This window comes from Leguminivora glycinivorella, chromosome 16, assembly GCF_023078275.1.
Source record: "Leguminivora glycinivorella isolate SPB_JAAS2020 chromosome 16, LegGlyc_1.1, whole genome shotgun sequence".
In the NCBI taxonomy this organism is placed as follows: domain Eukaryota; kingdom Metazoa; phylum Arthropoda; class Insecta; order Lepidoptera; family Tortricidae; genus Leguminivora; species Leguminivora glycinivorella.
In genome coordinates, this window is record NC_062986.1 from 13,065,110 (window position 1) to 13,081,742 (window position 16,633).

Below are 16,633 nucleotides of genomic sequence, written 5' to 3' on the forward strand. Positions count from 1 at the left end.
TTTTGAGAAGCTTGAGTCGACGTGGTTTGCATGAAAACATGAGTGCATTTTAGAGGGTTCGTTATCAGCGTTGTCACCATATGTGTAACCGCTCGCTAAATTTATCGAAGAAGATAACTCGCGGTTTGTTATCGACCGATGACATGGCAGACCCCGATTGGTTTTTGTTTATAAGAGTGGGTGGACATCGAGGTGACGGTAGTACGTAACGGTGCATGTGATATCCTGTGTTCTCCTGATATTGCTTTACAAGTGAGTATTAAGTTATGAGGAAGTTATAAAAACAGTTAAATAAAAATGCCTAAATAAAACAATCAATATTATGTGTTGTGTCAATGATGATAAAATGAAGAATGAATATCAAAGTAATTTATTGCCATAAATTATTATCAAATTGTTACGATTCAGTGAATGTGATAAAGTAAACAAACATAATCACTGAATACGTGTGTAATAATGTAGTCTTACGTACCTAACTATCTAAGGTAGGCACTAAATAAATAGCGTCGACGTTGACATAGGGTAAATATAAAAATGAAATCTATAAAGTAATTTTAAATCTTTAATTACGAATGTTGTGCATAAAATATGCCGTGCTAGTTTTGTTAACTAAGTTTGTGATTTTCCGTGAAATTACGAAGGAAAAACATTTCGCACTACATAGTCTGTAACCTGCTGTCTGCTGTGTCATAGACACTATCATAAATAATTGACCAGTAATAGCACAACATCTGTGGAGATCAAATAAATAGCACTGGGACACGATAACAGACTGTAGCCAAATTCACAAATAAATGAATAAATAAATAAATATTGGGGACACCTTACACAGATCAACTTAGCCCCAAACTAAGCAAAGCTTGTACTATGGGTGCTAAGCGACGATATACATACTTAAATAGATAAATACATACTTATATACATAGAAAACATCCATGACTCAGGAACAAATATCTGTGCTCATCACACAAATAAATGCCCTTACCGGGATTCGAACCCAGGACCGCGGCTCAGCAGGCAGGGTCACTACCGACTGAGCCAGACCGGTCGTACGATAATATCGTTATCGTAGCTATGTATTTATCTCTATCGCTCGTCCGTATTGGCATGACAGAGCCAGACTGTATTTCGACCGACATCTAGCGCCAACGTTTGTCATTTCGGCTAAGCCAGGCAGGCAATTATGGTCGCGCGATAAATGATAAAATAGCAGGCCGTCCCTATCGCACTATTTGTAAGTGCGATAGGGACGGCCCGATGTTTTATCATCTATCGCGCGACCATGATTGCCCTACAGCTGTCCAGAAATCTATTACTAACGGAACCCCATTTTCACAGACAATTCATCATGGCCACTATAACCATGTCCGAGCTTTCCACCGGCATCGAGGATGCCACCACGAACGCGCCCTGCAAGAAGGTTCTAGAAGGAATCCTAAACGACTATATGGATCTCGCGTACGGAAAGGAAACTCCATACACCACTGGCAAAACAATCGTCCCCTCTGGATCTACCATTGAAGATGTGAACAAGGCGATCGCTGATGGCACCACGAAGAAACCTTACAAAGATGTGTTCGTAAGAATCTCTGAGACGGTGAAGAGTGGACATAGCGCTTCTCAGAAAAATGATGGCAGTTGGGACGCTAAGTTAACACCAGTACTGGTACTTGTAAGGGCTAATAATGCTTAACGGTTTTGACCAAGACACAGATATGTATGGTTATGTTTTATACCTACAGGCCATTATGAAGAACTGAGCAAGATCTTTACGCTTAAAATATAAACATATCGTATCATAGCATCATTGTGGAGAATCAGGAGATAAATTTTGGAATGTCCCACGTTAAGGAAAAAGTATCGTAACTACTTATTATATATCATGTAATTTATTTACTTACGTTCATTTCGATTTTGCCTATTTATTTGATGATAAATAAATAATTAAGCATTATTAAGCGTTTTATAAACTTGATATATTTGTAATAATTATATAGAACTAAGTGGGCATTGAGGGTTTTAGTTTGAGGAATTTAGTATGTATTGGCACGTGGGCTCTATTTGATTTAGCCAATGAATGTGACATCGCCACCATCATTCTATTGATGCTTTGTTATAAAAACCGGCCAAGAGCGTGTCGGGCCACGCTTAGTGTAGGGTTCCGTAGTTTTCCGTATTTTCCTCAAAAACTACTAAACCTATCAAGTTCAAAACAATTTTCCTAGAAAGTCTTTATAAAGATCTACTTTTGTGATTTTTTTCATATTTTTTAAACATATGGTTCAAAAGTTAGAGGGGTGGGGGGGGACGCACTTTTTTTTCCTTTAAGAGCGATTATTTCCGAAAATATTAATATTATCAAAAAACGATCTTAGTAAACCCTTACTCATTTTTAAATACCTATCCAACAATATATCACACGTTGGGGTTGGAATGATAAAATATATCAGCCCCCACTTTACATGTAGGGAAAATGAATATTTTGTCACGACAAAGCTGATTTGAAAAGACAAGTCGAATAAACCCCCATTTCGCCATGTAACCACATTGTTGTTAGGTATATCACTAGTTGCCCTTGAGTGCGGTCGAATGAGCCTCTAGTAGTTATTCGCATTTAGATCTGTTTTGTTTACCTAAAACTGATTTGTTACGATCAATCGGAAATAGAACGATTGTATACATTGCAGTGCCATACGTTTCTTGAGTCACAACACTATGTTATCTATTCTAATCAACAGGTAAGTAGGTACATAGTCTGATAAATATTTAATTAACAACTTTTTGTGGAAGGACGGATCCTAATAAAATTATTTTATAAAATACTAGCTTTTGCCCGTGGCTTCGCTCGCGTTAGACAGAGACAAAAAGTAGCCTATATCATTTTCCATCCCTTCAACTATTTCCACTTAAAATCACGTCAATTCGTCGCTCCGTTTTGCCGTGAAAGACGGACAAACAAACAGACACACACACTTTCCCATTTATAATATTAAGTATGAAGTACCTGCAGTGGCCTTGTGGTATAGAGATCAGGGTACGTAGCCACATGCAGAATTTATCACGATTATCGTTTTCATAACGTTTTTTTTACGATAACGGCTTTATCGTTTTTATTCTATCTACATATACTCTGTCAACCAAGTCTGTCAGTAAATAAGAACAAAGAAAACTATATGCATCCTTTTCTTTAGGGTGCTAGATAAAAGGATGCCTATAGTTTTCTTAGTTCTTATTTACTGGCAGACTTGTTTGACAGAATATATCTCTATCGCTCTTCCGCATTGAGTTGGCGTGACAGAGCCAGACTGCGTTTCGATCGGCGTCTAGTGTCAACGATTTTCATTTCTGCTAGGACGGCAGGGTCTTGTTTTGACCATAGATTTAAAGATATTAAGCTAGATTGAGTAGCTAGATTGGTCCACGTGAGAGGGTAAAGTTGGGGCTGGTGTCCCTCTCGCACTTATTGCCACTGTCAAAATCATTTGAATGACGTCATCACTGTCATTATTTGGGGATACCAGTCAATATTTAAAGTTACTACCAAATCTACTAATACCCAATTAAAGGTTTTTTTTAATTGCGCAAATCTTTGGTTTTATGGCTTCATAATAATGACTTACCAATTCGTTACAAGGTATTAATACCCTTGCCTCGATATAATACAAAAATAATTTAAGAAGTTTATAAACTTAGTTGCAGTAGCATACAGGTAAAAATACTACTACTATAGTAAGCTCTTTAACACCGGTCACACGCGCGAGAGGGACACCAGCCCCAACTTTTACCCTCTCATGTGGACACACTTTTACTAGTCTGACACGAGCGCCTTTCTGGACAGGTGATAAGGTTCAATTTAATATGGCAAAAAAAGTGTGAGCTCAGTCCCTATTGAAGGTCCATGGTTTTGACACGACGTTCGTGATTATACTGATTGACAAATCATAAAGAAAATTTATACAAAAGACATAAAGATGCCAAAAAATTGCAATAGTGCGTAAAGCTTTTCCTTCGTATTATTACGGAAACGTACGATCGTGTCCATTTGAGTCAATCTCAGTACAAGACGTACTGACACTGTTTGAACTAGCATGACAAATACGAATGTTTCCGAAAAAATACAAAGGAAAAGCTTCACGCACTACCTACATCTGTATTTGTGGTAGTGCCAATTTTAGGTTACAGTATCGTCCGCAAAGAAGTTAGATTTTAAAATAAATAAAATTTTAAGTAGGTAGATATATTATTTTTAGATAAAAACGTCTTGCTGACTGGTCTACGGAGAGATACGCAACTGTTGAGTAAACCTGTTAAAAGCAACACTTTGCAGTGATCTCATTTGTTTCCATTTTACTGATACTCGTACGTAATAAACTGGCGGCTATGAAACTGGCTAACAAATAGCTATTTTATGAAACTCGCATCTGTTTGTAGATTTTATTGAATTAGACCAATTTTTAGAGTAGGTAGACTAAGCTTAGCATTCGGCGAATTTGATATCACAGAGTGTGGAAGTGTTATCATAAGCGACAAATGTATATTTTTGGCTTCTACTTTTCCCTTCTATACCTTTCTTTAGTCTTCTCTTCTTTTACTCATTATTTACATGTGTAAGAGATATCTCGAGGTACATACTTTTCTTAATTTTTTTGGAAGTACCTTCGTGTTGTTCACAGTTTTTTCTTATCACAAGTTTCCTAATGCAGTTCGAGAAATAAGGCAAGTCTGGATTTTATTATTAATTTATTATTACATAAGCTCTGCCACGAAAAAAAACAAAAGACGTCATTTTATGACGCGACTTCGATAAAATTGATTAAGTCAATAAAAACATAAATAATTTAACTTTATCAATTATCATGCGTTGTTTATTTTATACCTAGGATACAATTTCCTTTTCTTATGTTACGGAGTAACTATGTCACTTAACGGTTTTATTCCAGTTGCGAATAAGCGCACCAAGGTATCTGATGGAAAAGCCTATGAAAACTTGTACCAACTTTTCTGATTTGCCTAAAGGTAGACTGATAGAGAATGCGCTCGGGTAAGAAGTTCGCCTGTTGTGCGATGTATTTATTTTGTGCAATAATGATTAATTAAATAAATAAATAACACTTCTTTTTCATTTCTCCATTTTCCTTTTCTTTGTATCTTGTTTTTTACAAGCTTTTATTTAACTTGCTTTGTTAGTATATTAGTTTGGGTCAAAACGTAAAAGCTAAATTCGACCCACTTCCCGGTTTCTGATTGATCTGAAATTTTGCACACATAAATGTAAATCACGTGACAATGCAATATTATGGTATCATGGAGCTGATCTGATGATGGAGCAGAAAGGTGGTCATAGGAACTCTATTATGAAACGTCGTATCCCCATCGAGTAAGGGGTTTTTAGAAACGCCTCGGAAAACTGACTGTTGAAAGAAAGGTACAGTCGGCGATAAAAGCTTGTTCCAAAAATGACATTTTTGCAAAAAAAAATATTCACAATTGCACTTTTACAGGATGTACGTAATGTGATAAAATAAGTAAATATACTTTCTATTGTTTTTTAAAACTATATTACTTATTATAGTGTCAATTTTGAACATGCACCAATTTTCTGATTGCAGAATCAGCAAATCGCCTAACTTCTTTGAATAACAACTTTTGCGCAGCTTTTGCACTATTTTTCTGAGGCTGGGTGTAAGTAGGCACACGACGCATGATAACTTGATAAGTATTTAGCTACTTCCACTATCAATAAAACTAATGTTTCAATCATGTCAATGGGGTGAATCACGGGGCCGCAAGAAGAGGTTGTGTCATACTGACGCGTGACGCTAAACCTAAGTGAACTCCAATCTCATTTAGTAGTTTACGTAATAATTGTGACAAATAGATGAAAGTTATGCATTTTAAATTGTTGTTAATAGTTTTCTACATGACTTCTGAGTACTTTTTACGTATTGTTTAGCCTGGAAATGTGTTTAAAGTGGAAATTAAAAGACAGCGGTGAAAGGCGCCATTTTGTGAGTAGATTCTATTACTGTGGTATACCACAGTAATGGTTAAAGTAGTGATATTAGTTCTTTATGCTTTATTTTAAGTATATGTGCTCGGTTATATAATGTCTTACAGTTGTTTCAATCTTGATCTATTCACGCTATCAAAGAACTATTTACGTGGTATGAAAAATATTCAACAAAACCTTCATTTTTAGCAAAAACTTCATTACTGATTTCGTAGTTTCTATGAAAACCGTTAATTTGTCAATTTTTTTAAACATTGAGATAAAGTCTGATGTTTACTTACCAGTTATGTAAACTTGGTTTTAATATAAAGTTGCAATATTTTATTTTGATTTGTAATGAAAATACATCTGTATGACATTGTTTTTATTGCTCGGAATTAGATTTTATTATACTCCAATTTATGCCTATCACCGATGGTACGATCGGATAACCCTCGGTAATGGAATATATAAGAATCTATTACCGATCCATGCAATATTTGTTTGGGTCGGTAATAGGTTCCTAAAGAAGTATCTATTACCGAGCGACATATAAGTCTTGTATCAAAATATGACATTTAGAGTACCGTAAGTACAGATTTCTTAGATGAAACTGAGTCTTCTGTGGGTATTCATAAAGGAAGATAGTATAGGTATATGTATTTGTCATAATTTGTATATTCAACCGTCGGTATTAAGCTCCGAATTTTGAGATGGGTTTCTATTTACCGATGGCAGAAAAACACTGTCATTCATACCCTCGGTAATGAAATCTCAATTCGCGTTAATAGAACCGCAGCCTGTTCATTACCACGGTAATAGAAAATTTAGGTAAGCTGGCTTCAATAATTATTTTATGACATATAATAAACTAAAATCATCCAAAAACTCTTTAAAACTAATAGTTCAATAAATACTCTTCCATAAAAAAATATTTGTGGCCGTTAACGAGCTTTGATACCCTTAATTTTTTGGAATCTTTTGAAATCTTCCTGAAGTACCACGTTAATAGGCGCCATTACCTTAACATTACATGCACACACGGTGGAGCAAAAATCTGTTACATAAAACACGGTATACAAAAAGGGAAAACTATTAATTTCTTGGAAGTAAAAATGGTATAATAATCAGATTATAATTATTTTAAGTAAAAATCATGAAATTTTCCAATCCCTAATTATGTATCTTCGATTTTTTCAAGTTGTGTTTTTTATTTCGATTTAAATAGCAATTTATTATTTTACAAAGTACTTGAACGTGATATTTAAATTAATACGTACATATATCATGGGGTGAATTGATCAAGTCCAAATAAACTTGTTTGGTAGTCCGCCCCTATTCCATTCAATCATTCCCAAGCCGACTCATAAGTATCCCCTCGGATCGGACGCTGCAGTCTTGGCCAATATTTGACTTACTGAAGCCAGTAGATATCGGTTGAAAGACATATCTTCGACATATCTATTTGTGTTTACATCGCTATTATTCTATAATAATACAGTATATTGTTGAAATATAACCTTGGATGACTTGCTTTATTCGTTAATTTTAATGAAAAAAAAAGTTTTTTTGTTTGCGGCGGCGGTTTATGAAGAATTGAGGTGGACACGCTATACTAAATGTTTAGGACATACAATACTATACTATACCAAAGACATATGTAACTCCGTATAGACAGCTACAATCTAAGAAAAAAACGTACCTCAGGACCATATAGAAATAGGTACGGTGGCCTAGATGGCGTTACATCTTTGGGGACGCTCGGCTAGATGGCGCTAATATTATTATTTGTCATTTTAACACATATCCAGGTAAGAATACGGGCCAAATTGCCAAAACTGAGGTTTGAAAATTTTAAGCTTTTGTCGAGAGATACCTACATTTTAACTGTAGTAGGCCTTGCATCAATCCTCTCACAGAACTTCAGACACTCATCACGCACAACAACCTGTCTGCTTGCAAATAAGTCGCACTGAGGGGCTGATGCGAGGAACGCATTCAGGAGGACCAAGGAACGCACCAGAGGGGAATTCCTGCGCGCTACAGTACGTGAAGCCGGGACTGCCAGTAGGCAACGGTCCCGAGGTCTGAAATCAATTCTGGTCTTTGAGGGGACGTACAGACGCACCATTTGCTCCACCAGTTCGGGGCAGTCCGACTCCCCACGCAGGACGCTACAGGCAGTAGTGAGAAGTGCATGATTACGTCTTACCTCCAGAGAGAGAAAACCCAGCACACCCAGCAAGAATTTGGTGGGATATAAAAACAGGTAGTACCCATACATTTTTTTATAAAGGGATCGTAAGAACACTTTTTGCACTCTCTCTAGAAGTAAGACGTAAGATGCTTCGTAAGGGTTCCAAACGACGAAGGCCGACTCGACTTTGCTTCTCACTAGTGAATTGTAAAGGATCTTTAATGTATCGGGGTCATTAAAATCCCTAGAATTCCTAATAATAAACCCCAACCTCTTATAACAGTCGCGCACCAATGAGGTAATGTGATCATGAAAGTTGAGGCTGGAGTCTAAGATTACGCCTAAATCTCGTATGGAATTGACACGAGTAATAGTCTCAGAATCCAGAAAATATTCACAGACAAGGGGATTACGAGCTCGGCTAAATGTAAGGACTGCACATTTTGATGAATTAAAAGTCAGCCTATTTTTTACACTCCATAAGTGAACTCGGTCTACGTCATCCTGGAGAGATAAACAGTCAGAGATGTTTTGCACGCCGTAAATAATTTTGAGGTCGTCAGCGTAAAGCAAACTTCTCGCAGACCTAAGAACAGATGGTAAATCGTTGACCATAATTCCAAAAAGCAATGGCCCAAGAATCGATCCCTGACTGACGCCAGATAGAGTCTGATAGGTCTTTGATACAAAGCATCCATGCTGTACGTACTGTAGCCTGTCACGCAAATAGCTAGCGAAAAAGCGGAGCAGCTGGGGGGAAAATCCAATTTTACACAGCTTACTCAGTAACACATCGTTATCTACTCGGTCGAAGGCTTTTTTAAAGTCAAAATACAGCACATCTACCTGTATGCCTTTATCCAAATGATCTGAGATGGTGTCAGTCAGGGTTAATAAATTCGTTTCAACCGACCGGCGAGCCCTAAAGCCGTGCTGAGAGTCACAGAGAAAAGGCTTAATTTGCGGAGCTACTAGTCTATTTATGGTAGACTCATACAGCTTGGCTATCGAAGACAGGATGGCAATAGGTCGATGGTCCTCGACACGAGTTGAATTACTCACTTTCGGAATAGGTCGCACTCTCGTAACTTTCCATTGACTTGGATACTCCCCTAAAGTATAGGCTAAGTTAAATATGTGCACTAGAGGAGCAATGAGCCATTCCTTGCAACCTTTTAATACATAAGCCGGGAGGTTGTCCGGCCCCGGAGAGCTCTGAGGCTTTAAATGTTTAATTGACATTTCTATATCTAGTGGGGTAAACCGAGCAATATGGATATATTGAGAATCGTGACTGCGATCCTCATGAATAGCACTCCGATAGTCCAAACTAGGTTCATTAGGCAAGAATACAGACGAGAAAAAATCTGCAAAAGCTTGTGCCGCCTCCCTCCCCTGGTATTCCCTTCCATCATAGGTAACTTGCGCCTCAAAACCTCCTTTGGCTTTTAGACTACCGATATGTTGCCAGAAAGAGCGAGGATCTACCTTAAGTTTAGCTTGGATATTGCAAGTATATTTCTCATAGGCAACCGCGATACGTGCCTTTATGTCTGCTCTGAGCATGGAAAAAACGGAATATACGACTGTGTCACCATTACGCTTCCAGTCTCGATGCAAGTTAGTTTTCCTCTTAATGTCTCGGATAATGTCAGACGTAAACCAAATTGGGTAACGTTTGCTAGGTTTCTGCGATCTACTCTTCCTTGGTATACACTTATCGAAGACTTCATAAACTATTTCATAGAAATGTTCCACGGCAGAGTTTACATCGTGAGAGACAAGAACTTCACTCCAAGAGATCTCTGTGAACAATTGGTACAAGAGAACATAATCTCCCTTGGCAAAGTTCCAGTCACGACTAGTGTCCACGTTGCTAGGATCTACGTACCGAGGACCACGCTCACTTACATTAAGCGGGACAGAAATTTCGAGCGGAGGATGATACGCGTCTCTGCTAGGGACTAAACCTCCGTCCCCTATCTCTCCGACCTTCACTCCGACGGAATGACCTCGCACCAGCACCACGTCTAACATTCCTCCAAACGCATTTACCACATCATTCATCTCTGTCAAATTACACACTGAAACAAAGTAACAAAAATAACTTAAAACATTAACAGATGAATATTTCGGATTCAAATTTAAATCTCCTATAATTAACACTAAACCATTTAACGAGTCAATAACTGATTCCACTTTATTGAAAAAGCGCATGTAGACCTCATCAGGAGCATTGGGTGGAATGTATACGGCGCACACGTGGCAACTATTTTGGTGTAGTTGAAAAGAAGCCCACAAGTCTTCGCACTCCGCTGTTTCCAGATCTCGCCTACGCCGCATAGCAACACCTGGCCGCGCCGCCAGGAGCACTCCACCTCCACGTCCTTCCGAAGCACGGTCTCGTCTGAGCACACTCCAGCCATTTCCAACCAATTCGGAGTCCTCAACAGAGTTAGATAGCCATGTTTCAGTGACTACAACAATATCGCTATCGAGCCCGAGAGTGTTGTTTCTGAAACTTTTTAGCTTGGTATTAAGTCCCCTTACATTCTGGTATACCAAGCTTAGGGATGGTTTAGTGGTGCTAACTCTCTTGTGTTTGGTGGTTTTTAGAACCTGGCCTTCGAAATAACCAGGGCTTGACTCTGGCATTCTCAGGCCAGGCATCAGCCGCAAGACATTTGTCGTAGAAGGAGGCAGGGACACTTATTTTGAAGGACTTATAGTCTCCTTTAGACTTGAGCTCTTCTACAGTACAATTTGCATTTGGGCATAAGGTCTTCAGATACTCTCTGATATCGTCTGCTCCAGACGCCATATTCCATAAATGGATTTGTCTACGATGTTCAATTGCTCTAAGGGAAGTAACATTAGGGCCTCCTATGCAACGTATGGATGTTGAACGTCTCTCCGTTCGAGTATCGTTAGTGGAGTTGTGTTCCTTAACCACTTCCGGCCCATCGCCGGTCGGATGTTCTCGGAGGACCCCTGTCTTTGTCTGCGTTTCACTTACAATGTTATGGGGGGATGTCGCTTCCCGAGGAGGATTATCAGTATTACCACTAGAACTGCTATTTCTGACACGATGGTTATGGTTCTCGTTTTCTATCCTATTACTAACCTCTTGAGCGCTTGTCTGAACCGCCGAACACGTCGTAGTACCGGACTTTAGGACAGTATTGTATAGTGCAGGCAATGGCATAGCACCCGTGCCCGCGGGCACATTTTGAGATCGGATCATTTGCTCAACCTCCTGCAACCTATCACTGACTGCCTCTACTTTATTGGTGCAAACAGTAAGCGTAGTATGATACTGGTTCATAGCAGACAGTGTATCAGCTAGCCGCTCCGTCAATTGGGTGATTTGCTCTCGCAGTAACTGGACTTCCAAGCCAACAGAACCGTCCTTCTCAAGAGAAACATTAACCGGCGGCGACGGCCAGGTCGGACGGCTTCTAGGAGTCGGCAAAGTCGGTACGGACTGAACAGTAGTCGGGAACGACAGGATAGGCGCAGTAGTTGTAGTCACCAGGGGCGGCACCGAAGTTGCAGTCGATAGCGTAGGCGGCAATGTGTTTGTAGACTGGAATGTCGGCGAGGCCGTCACCGTTATCAGGGCAGCGGAGGCAGTCGTTGGAGACAATAGCGTAGGTGACGGACTTCGAGCCATTGAAGATGGCTTTCGTAGCGCCACATTTTTTATGCACGCCGGGGTACCAACTGGAGTATCGCAGTTGGGCCCACACCTTTGGCCGCACAAATGCACGCAGGACAAACCCAAGTGGCCTTCTCAGCCTCAGTGAGAATTTTATTGTTACAGTAATAGTGATACACCTTGCCGCATGACGTCACCATGCACTCCAGGTACTCTTCCCCTACCAGCAGCTCCTGTTGGCAGCCGTCGCAGAGCATACTATTATTTAAAGTTGAATCCATACTTATGCAGTAACTGTGAGTAGGCAATGCAACACAACTTAGCGAGGCGTAGCAGATCCACGTAGCGACCCGGCGTAGCAGAGTGGCGTAGCCCGTAGCACTGACGTAAGGAATCGCCGTAGCAGATGCAGTGACGTCACCCGCACAAGGTCCTGTCTTATTTCGCCGCGCCGAGAACCTGCCTCCGTGGCGCAGTTATACAAACCGCGGCTGCTGTCTCGCCGACTCGGGTTCGATCCTCACGGGACGCACAAAAAGGCAGATTGGTCTCAGCTCCCACAACCGGCGAAACCAGATGAAGACAACTATCCCGCTCTAGGACAGCCCACTGGGCGGAGTCAACACATAAAAACAGTTCAAGAAGAACAAGAAAACGGAAATTTAGCTCTCAACCAATCACAATTAAGTAAACCAATAAATTGTTTAAGGAATATTCGCAAAAAAACACGACCGCTCACAGCGGATGAGCGGACGAGAGAGATGGCAGTCTACGCCCTGTGATTACACATTTTACTTTGACAGTAATTCTCTATAATACTTGATCCTCTTTGACTATACCAATGGATATACCATACCGCTGGTCTGATTGAGTTGGAAATCAAAACCTGAGGGCAGGGTAGGTACGCGGTACGCAATAGTTTGGCGAATGCGTCTTCTCTGTTTGGAGCGACTTTCTTGAGACAGATGTCCTATTTGTGAAAATTAATAAGCTAAGACACTAAAACTCGGCAGGAAATTTTTGTTATAAGATAGATAGATAAGATAATCATTTATTTGTTTGCTACAATACACACCAAAATTAAACAATTAAAACAAAAATAAACAATAAAAAGTACTAACACTACATAAAAAACAACAATAGCATACATTAAAATGTGGGTGGGTTTGCTGTGTGCGTTGCAGCAAAAACAAAAGGGTCCTGGCTCAGTTATATGCTCCACTCTTTCGGGCGAAGCAACTGGTAATTCTGCTAGAACCCAGGAACAGATCGTTGTACAAAAAAATAATGTGAAAAAAAAAAATTAATAGTTTGCCTATGTCTAAACGATTGCATTTAGTAACATGACATAAACATTAATTGCAAAAAATAAAATTACAAGGAGTGTGCGTGTGTGTGTGACTGTGTGTGTGTGTGTGTGTGTGTGTGTATGTGACTGTGTGTGTGTAGGTACACTAAAAACAGACTAGACTAGATTATAAGTTTCTATGCCTATTTATTTACGTACCTAATTACTATAAGATGATTTGTTGCTGGAATCATACATACCTAACTACCTAATTAATGGTAAGTATAATTTAAATTCGGTAGAAGTGAATATCTCAGTAATTGACAGAACAATACACATTTTATCATCGACAAAGGAAGTTTATTACTTATCAGTTTATTGCATATAAATCACCATTACATTTTTATAGTGCTGGCTGATCTAAATCCATGGAGATTAACCTATCGGCTTTATTGTTGGAACGAAATTTACCTAAAGCGAAATTTGGTTGTTTGCCATACGGCTTATATCCTTCGTCAAGAGCGCAGGTAAGAAGGTTTTTGTTGAATAATATTGTTACAAATTATAATTTCTACTTTATAGCTTGTTAGTATAAGTTATTGATGGAATTGAAGTTATTAAATAGGTACTTTCATTATTTTATGTACCTAATCTAAAGGATTAAGGGTTTGTTCCATGAAAGACAAGACAGTGGTATCAAAACAACGGAGACCGACTACTAAATTTGATCCTTATCTGAATTGTATACGAGTTCTATATAAAATTCGTAGAATAATATTCTAATGTTTATTTTAGGTAAGCAAAACACCATGAAACTTCTACTGTTGACTTTGTTCGTCGCGGTGGGCTTCGCCAACCCCATCCCCACGGATCCCTCCGGCGATGCCGTGGAGGTGGTCGTCAACGGCCTTGCCGAGGGCGAGGCTCTGGAAATCGGGCACATCGTCGACGTCAAAGTGAAGGAAATCGTGGATGGGGAGGTCGCCGCCGTCTCTAACGCTCTCCATCCGTTCACGGCCCAAGGTCTGGCCGAGGCTGCCGCCATTGCCGAAGCTGAACAAGCTGCTGCTGTGCCTGCCATCCCTGAAGTTATTGTGCCTGAGCCCATCGTTATCCCCGAGCCTGTTCAACCTGAGGTTATCCCCGCTCCTATTGTTCTGCCTGAGCCTTCTGTACCTGAAGTGGTCCTGCCTGAACCCGCCGTCCCTGAGGTTATCGTTCCTGAGCCCATTGTCCTGCCTGAGCCCGCTGTCCCTGAGGTCATCGTCCCTGAGCCCATCGTGCTGCCTGAGCCTGCCGTACCTGAAGTGGTCCCTGAGCCCATTATTATACCCGAGCCAGCTGTCCCTGAGGTCGTTGTCCCTGAACCAGAACCCGTTGCCGTCGTCGACCTTCCCGAGGTTGCCGACGCTCCCCAGGTCAACGGCGAGGTGTTCAACAACGGCATCGTCTCCATCACGGTGAACACACCCGAGGACGCTGGCGTCATGGCTACGCTCTCCTCCTGGGTCAGCATGATGGTCAACTACGTCCACAGCGGAATTGCTTACACTCAGCAACTCATCTAAACTGTTAAATAAAATCCGTCATACTTTGGATTGTTTGTAATCAGTATATTGACTTTAAGATACATTTGGCGGATATTACTTTATTTTTATTCAGTTTCCTTAATTCCAATCTAACTTTGAGTATTTCTAAGTGTCAAAATGACATGTTTACCCTGTTGGCCGTGCTAATGCCACTAGATCATATTAACTTTTCTGGCAAGTTACTTGGACACAGCGCGGCATCTTGCTCGACAAACTTAATCGTTTAACGCCCCCTTATGGCGCAGATGCAAATATATTGGGGTGTAAATCGAGAGGGCCGTCTGCCTAATAAAGTTCATGGTCCGCCTCGAGCTGGCAGGCGCCCAAGCGAGCCGGCGACAACCACGATGTTAGCATTGAGTTTGTTATTACACAGTACAGTTAATAAACAGAACAAAATTTTATAGTATGAACCAAGAAAGATTTAATACTGGACTGACAAAGCGCATACGAAAAACTGTACCTCTGAAATGTATGGGCCTTTTAGGCTAAAACTAAATGGCGCTGTTCGCAGCCTGGAAGTGAACAAAATCATATTTTCCCCAAACATTTTTGCATGTTTTTATGTTTTATAAGAATAAATGACATAAGTATTTCGTTATTTTAAAATCATGATATCACGTCAATACACATTATGAAAAAAAAATTTGTAGGGGCTAGGTTATGATAGTATTTAATAGGTGGCGCTAAAAAATCGAGGTACGATTCTTAGTATGAAGTATGTAAATCCTATATAATTGTTTGCCTTCTCATAAATCGGCTAGGTATGGGAAAATTCCTAAGGGCCACTTGCACTACCCGCTTAACTCAAGGTTAGTGGGCTGTCAACTGTCAAGTTCCATATAAAATGGAGGGTTAACCACCATTTTCGGTGGGGCAAGTGGCCCTAAGAAGGCTAAATTACACGTAGTACAAACGAATGAAATTCCGAAACGAAATGACGTAGGTAGCTAAATTTCTCTCTTTTTTTTTTTAGTGTGGATAGGTAGACGTTCTCTTTATCTAATGCGGCTGAAGAATATAATAGCTCGATTATACACTGAATAAGATATCATACGCTAAAGTAAAAGTGACCAAGTTCACCGGTGGTCCAGCCAGGAATCGAACCCGGGTCTTCAGCTCACGTGTTCAGTAACAGTCAGCAATACGAGACATTTTTTAAACCTTATTTATTTTATAAGCCATACACATCTAATTTGATTAAGTCGGATTGCAATACCAGACATTGCTATTACCAAAACATATATAATTCCGTATAGACAGATAAAGTCTAAGAAAAAAACGTACCTCGGTACCATATAGAAAAAGGTAGGGTGGCCTAGATGGCGTTACACCTTTCGGGTACGCTCTGCTAGATCGCGCTAATATTAATATTTGACATTTTAAGTATTTTAACACATATCAAGCTTAGAATATGGGCCAAATTGTCAAAACTGAGGTTCAAAAGTTCTAAGCTTGTGTCGAGAAATGGCAGTCTATGCACTGTGATTACACATTTTACTTCGATAGTAACTCTCTATAATACTCGATCCTCTTTGCTATTACGATATAAAAACTATGCACCTCCGTACCTACTATAATACGGTTTGGACCTATACGGTAATGGGCATGAAAATATTCCCCTACTCAAAGGCAAAGTCAAGGCAGTGTACAAATATTTACATTCCGGCCCATCGACGATAGAATGGCCCTAGCTGGGGATTATGAAGCCGCAACGTTGGCTAACTTTGACCGTTCACTTTTTATACCAGTGTGCGTAGCCGAATACACAAACGCTCATGAAACGCTCACGATAATATCTCTTTCGTAGCTATCTATCTCTATCGCTCTTGCGTATTGGCGCGACAGAGCTAGATTAATTACATTTCTGCGGCGTTTCAGTCGCGTCGCAGAAATGCCATTCGGCTACGGG

At 40.0% G+C, this 16,633-nt stretch overlaps 2 protein-coding genes across 2 annotated transcripts; both read left to right on the top strand.

Annotated features, from left to right (window-relative positions):
* The first annotated feature begins 106 nt into the window (after nucleotides 1-106).
* LOC125234719 lies at nucleotides 107-1,954 on the top strand. The gene is made up of 2 exons (XM_048141083.1): nucleotides 107-252; nucleotides 1,339-1,954. Exon 2 carries the CDS (start codon nucleotides 1,349-1,351, stop codon nucleotides 1,691-1,693), a length of 345 nt encoding a protein of 114 aa, XP_047997040.1. The 5' UTR covers nucleotides 107-252; nucleotides 1,339-1,348; the 3' UTR covers nucleotides 1,694-1,954.
* Nucleotides 1,955-13,535: 11,581 nt separating this feature from the next.
* On the top strand, nucleotides 13,536-14,775 carry LOC125234629 (periaxin-like). Its single transcript, XM_048140957.1, has 2 exons — nucleotides 13,536-13,659; nucleotides 13,928-14,775. The coding sequence occupies exon 2, from the start codon at nucleotides 13,942-13,944 to the stop codon at nucleotides 14,698-14,700; it is 759 nt and encodes a 252-aa protein (XP_047996914.1). The 5' UTR covers nucleotides 13,536-13,659; nucleotides 13,928-13,941; the 3' UTR covers nucleotides 14,701-14,775.
* The last annotated feature ends 1,858 nt before the right edge of the window (nucleotides 14,776-16,633 follow it).

What these genes read in the sequence shown, in the direction of transcription:
- LOC125234719 (XM_048141083.1), top strand. Translation starts at nt 1,349, where the DNA reads ATGGCCACTATAACCATGTCCGAGCTTTCCACCGGCATCGAGGATGCC.
- LOC125234629 (XM_048140957.1), top strand. Translation starts at nt 13,942, where the DNA reads ATGAAACTTCTACTGTTGACTTTGTTCGTCGCGGTGGGCTTCGCCAAC.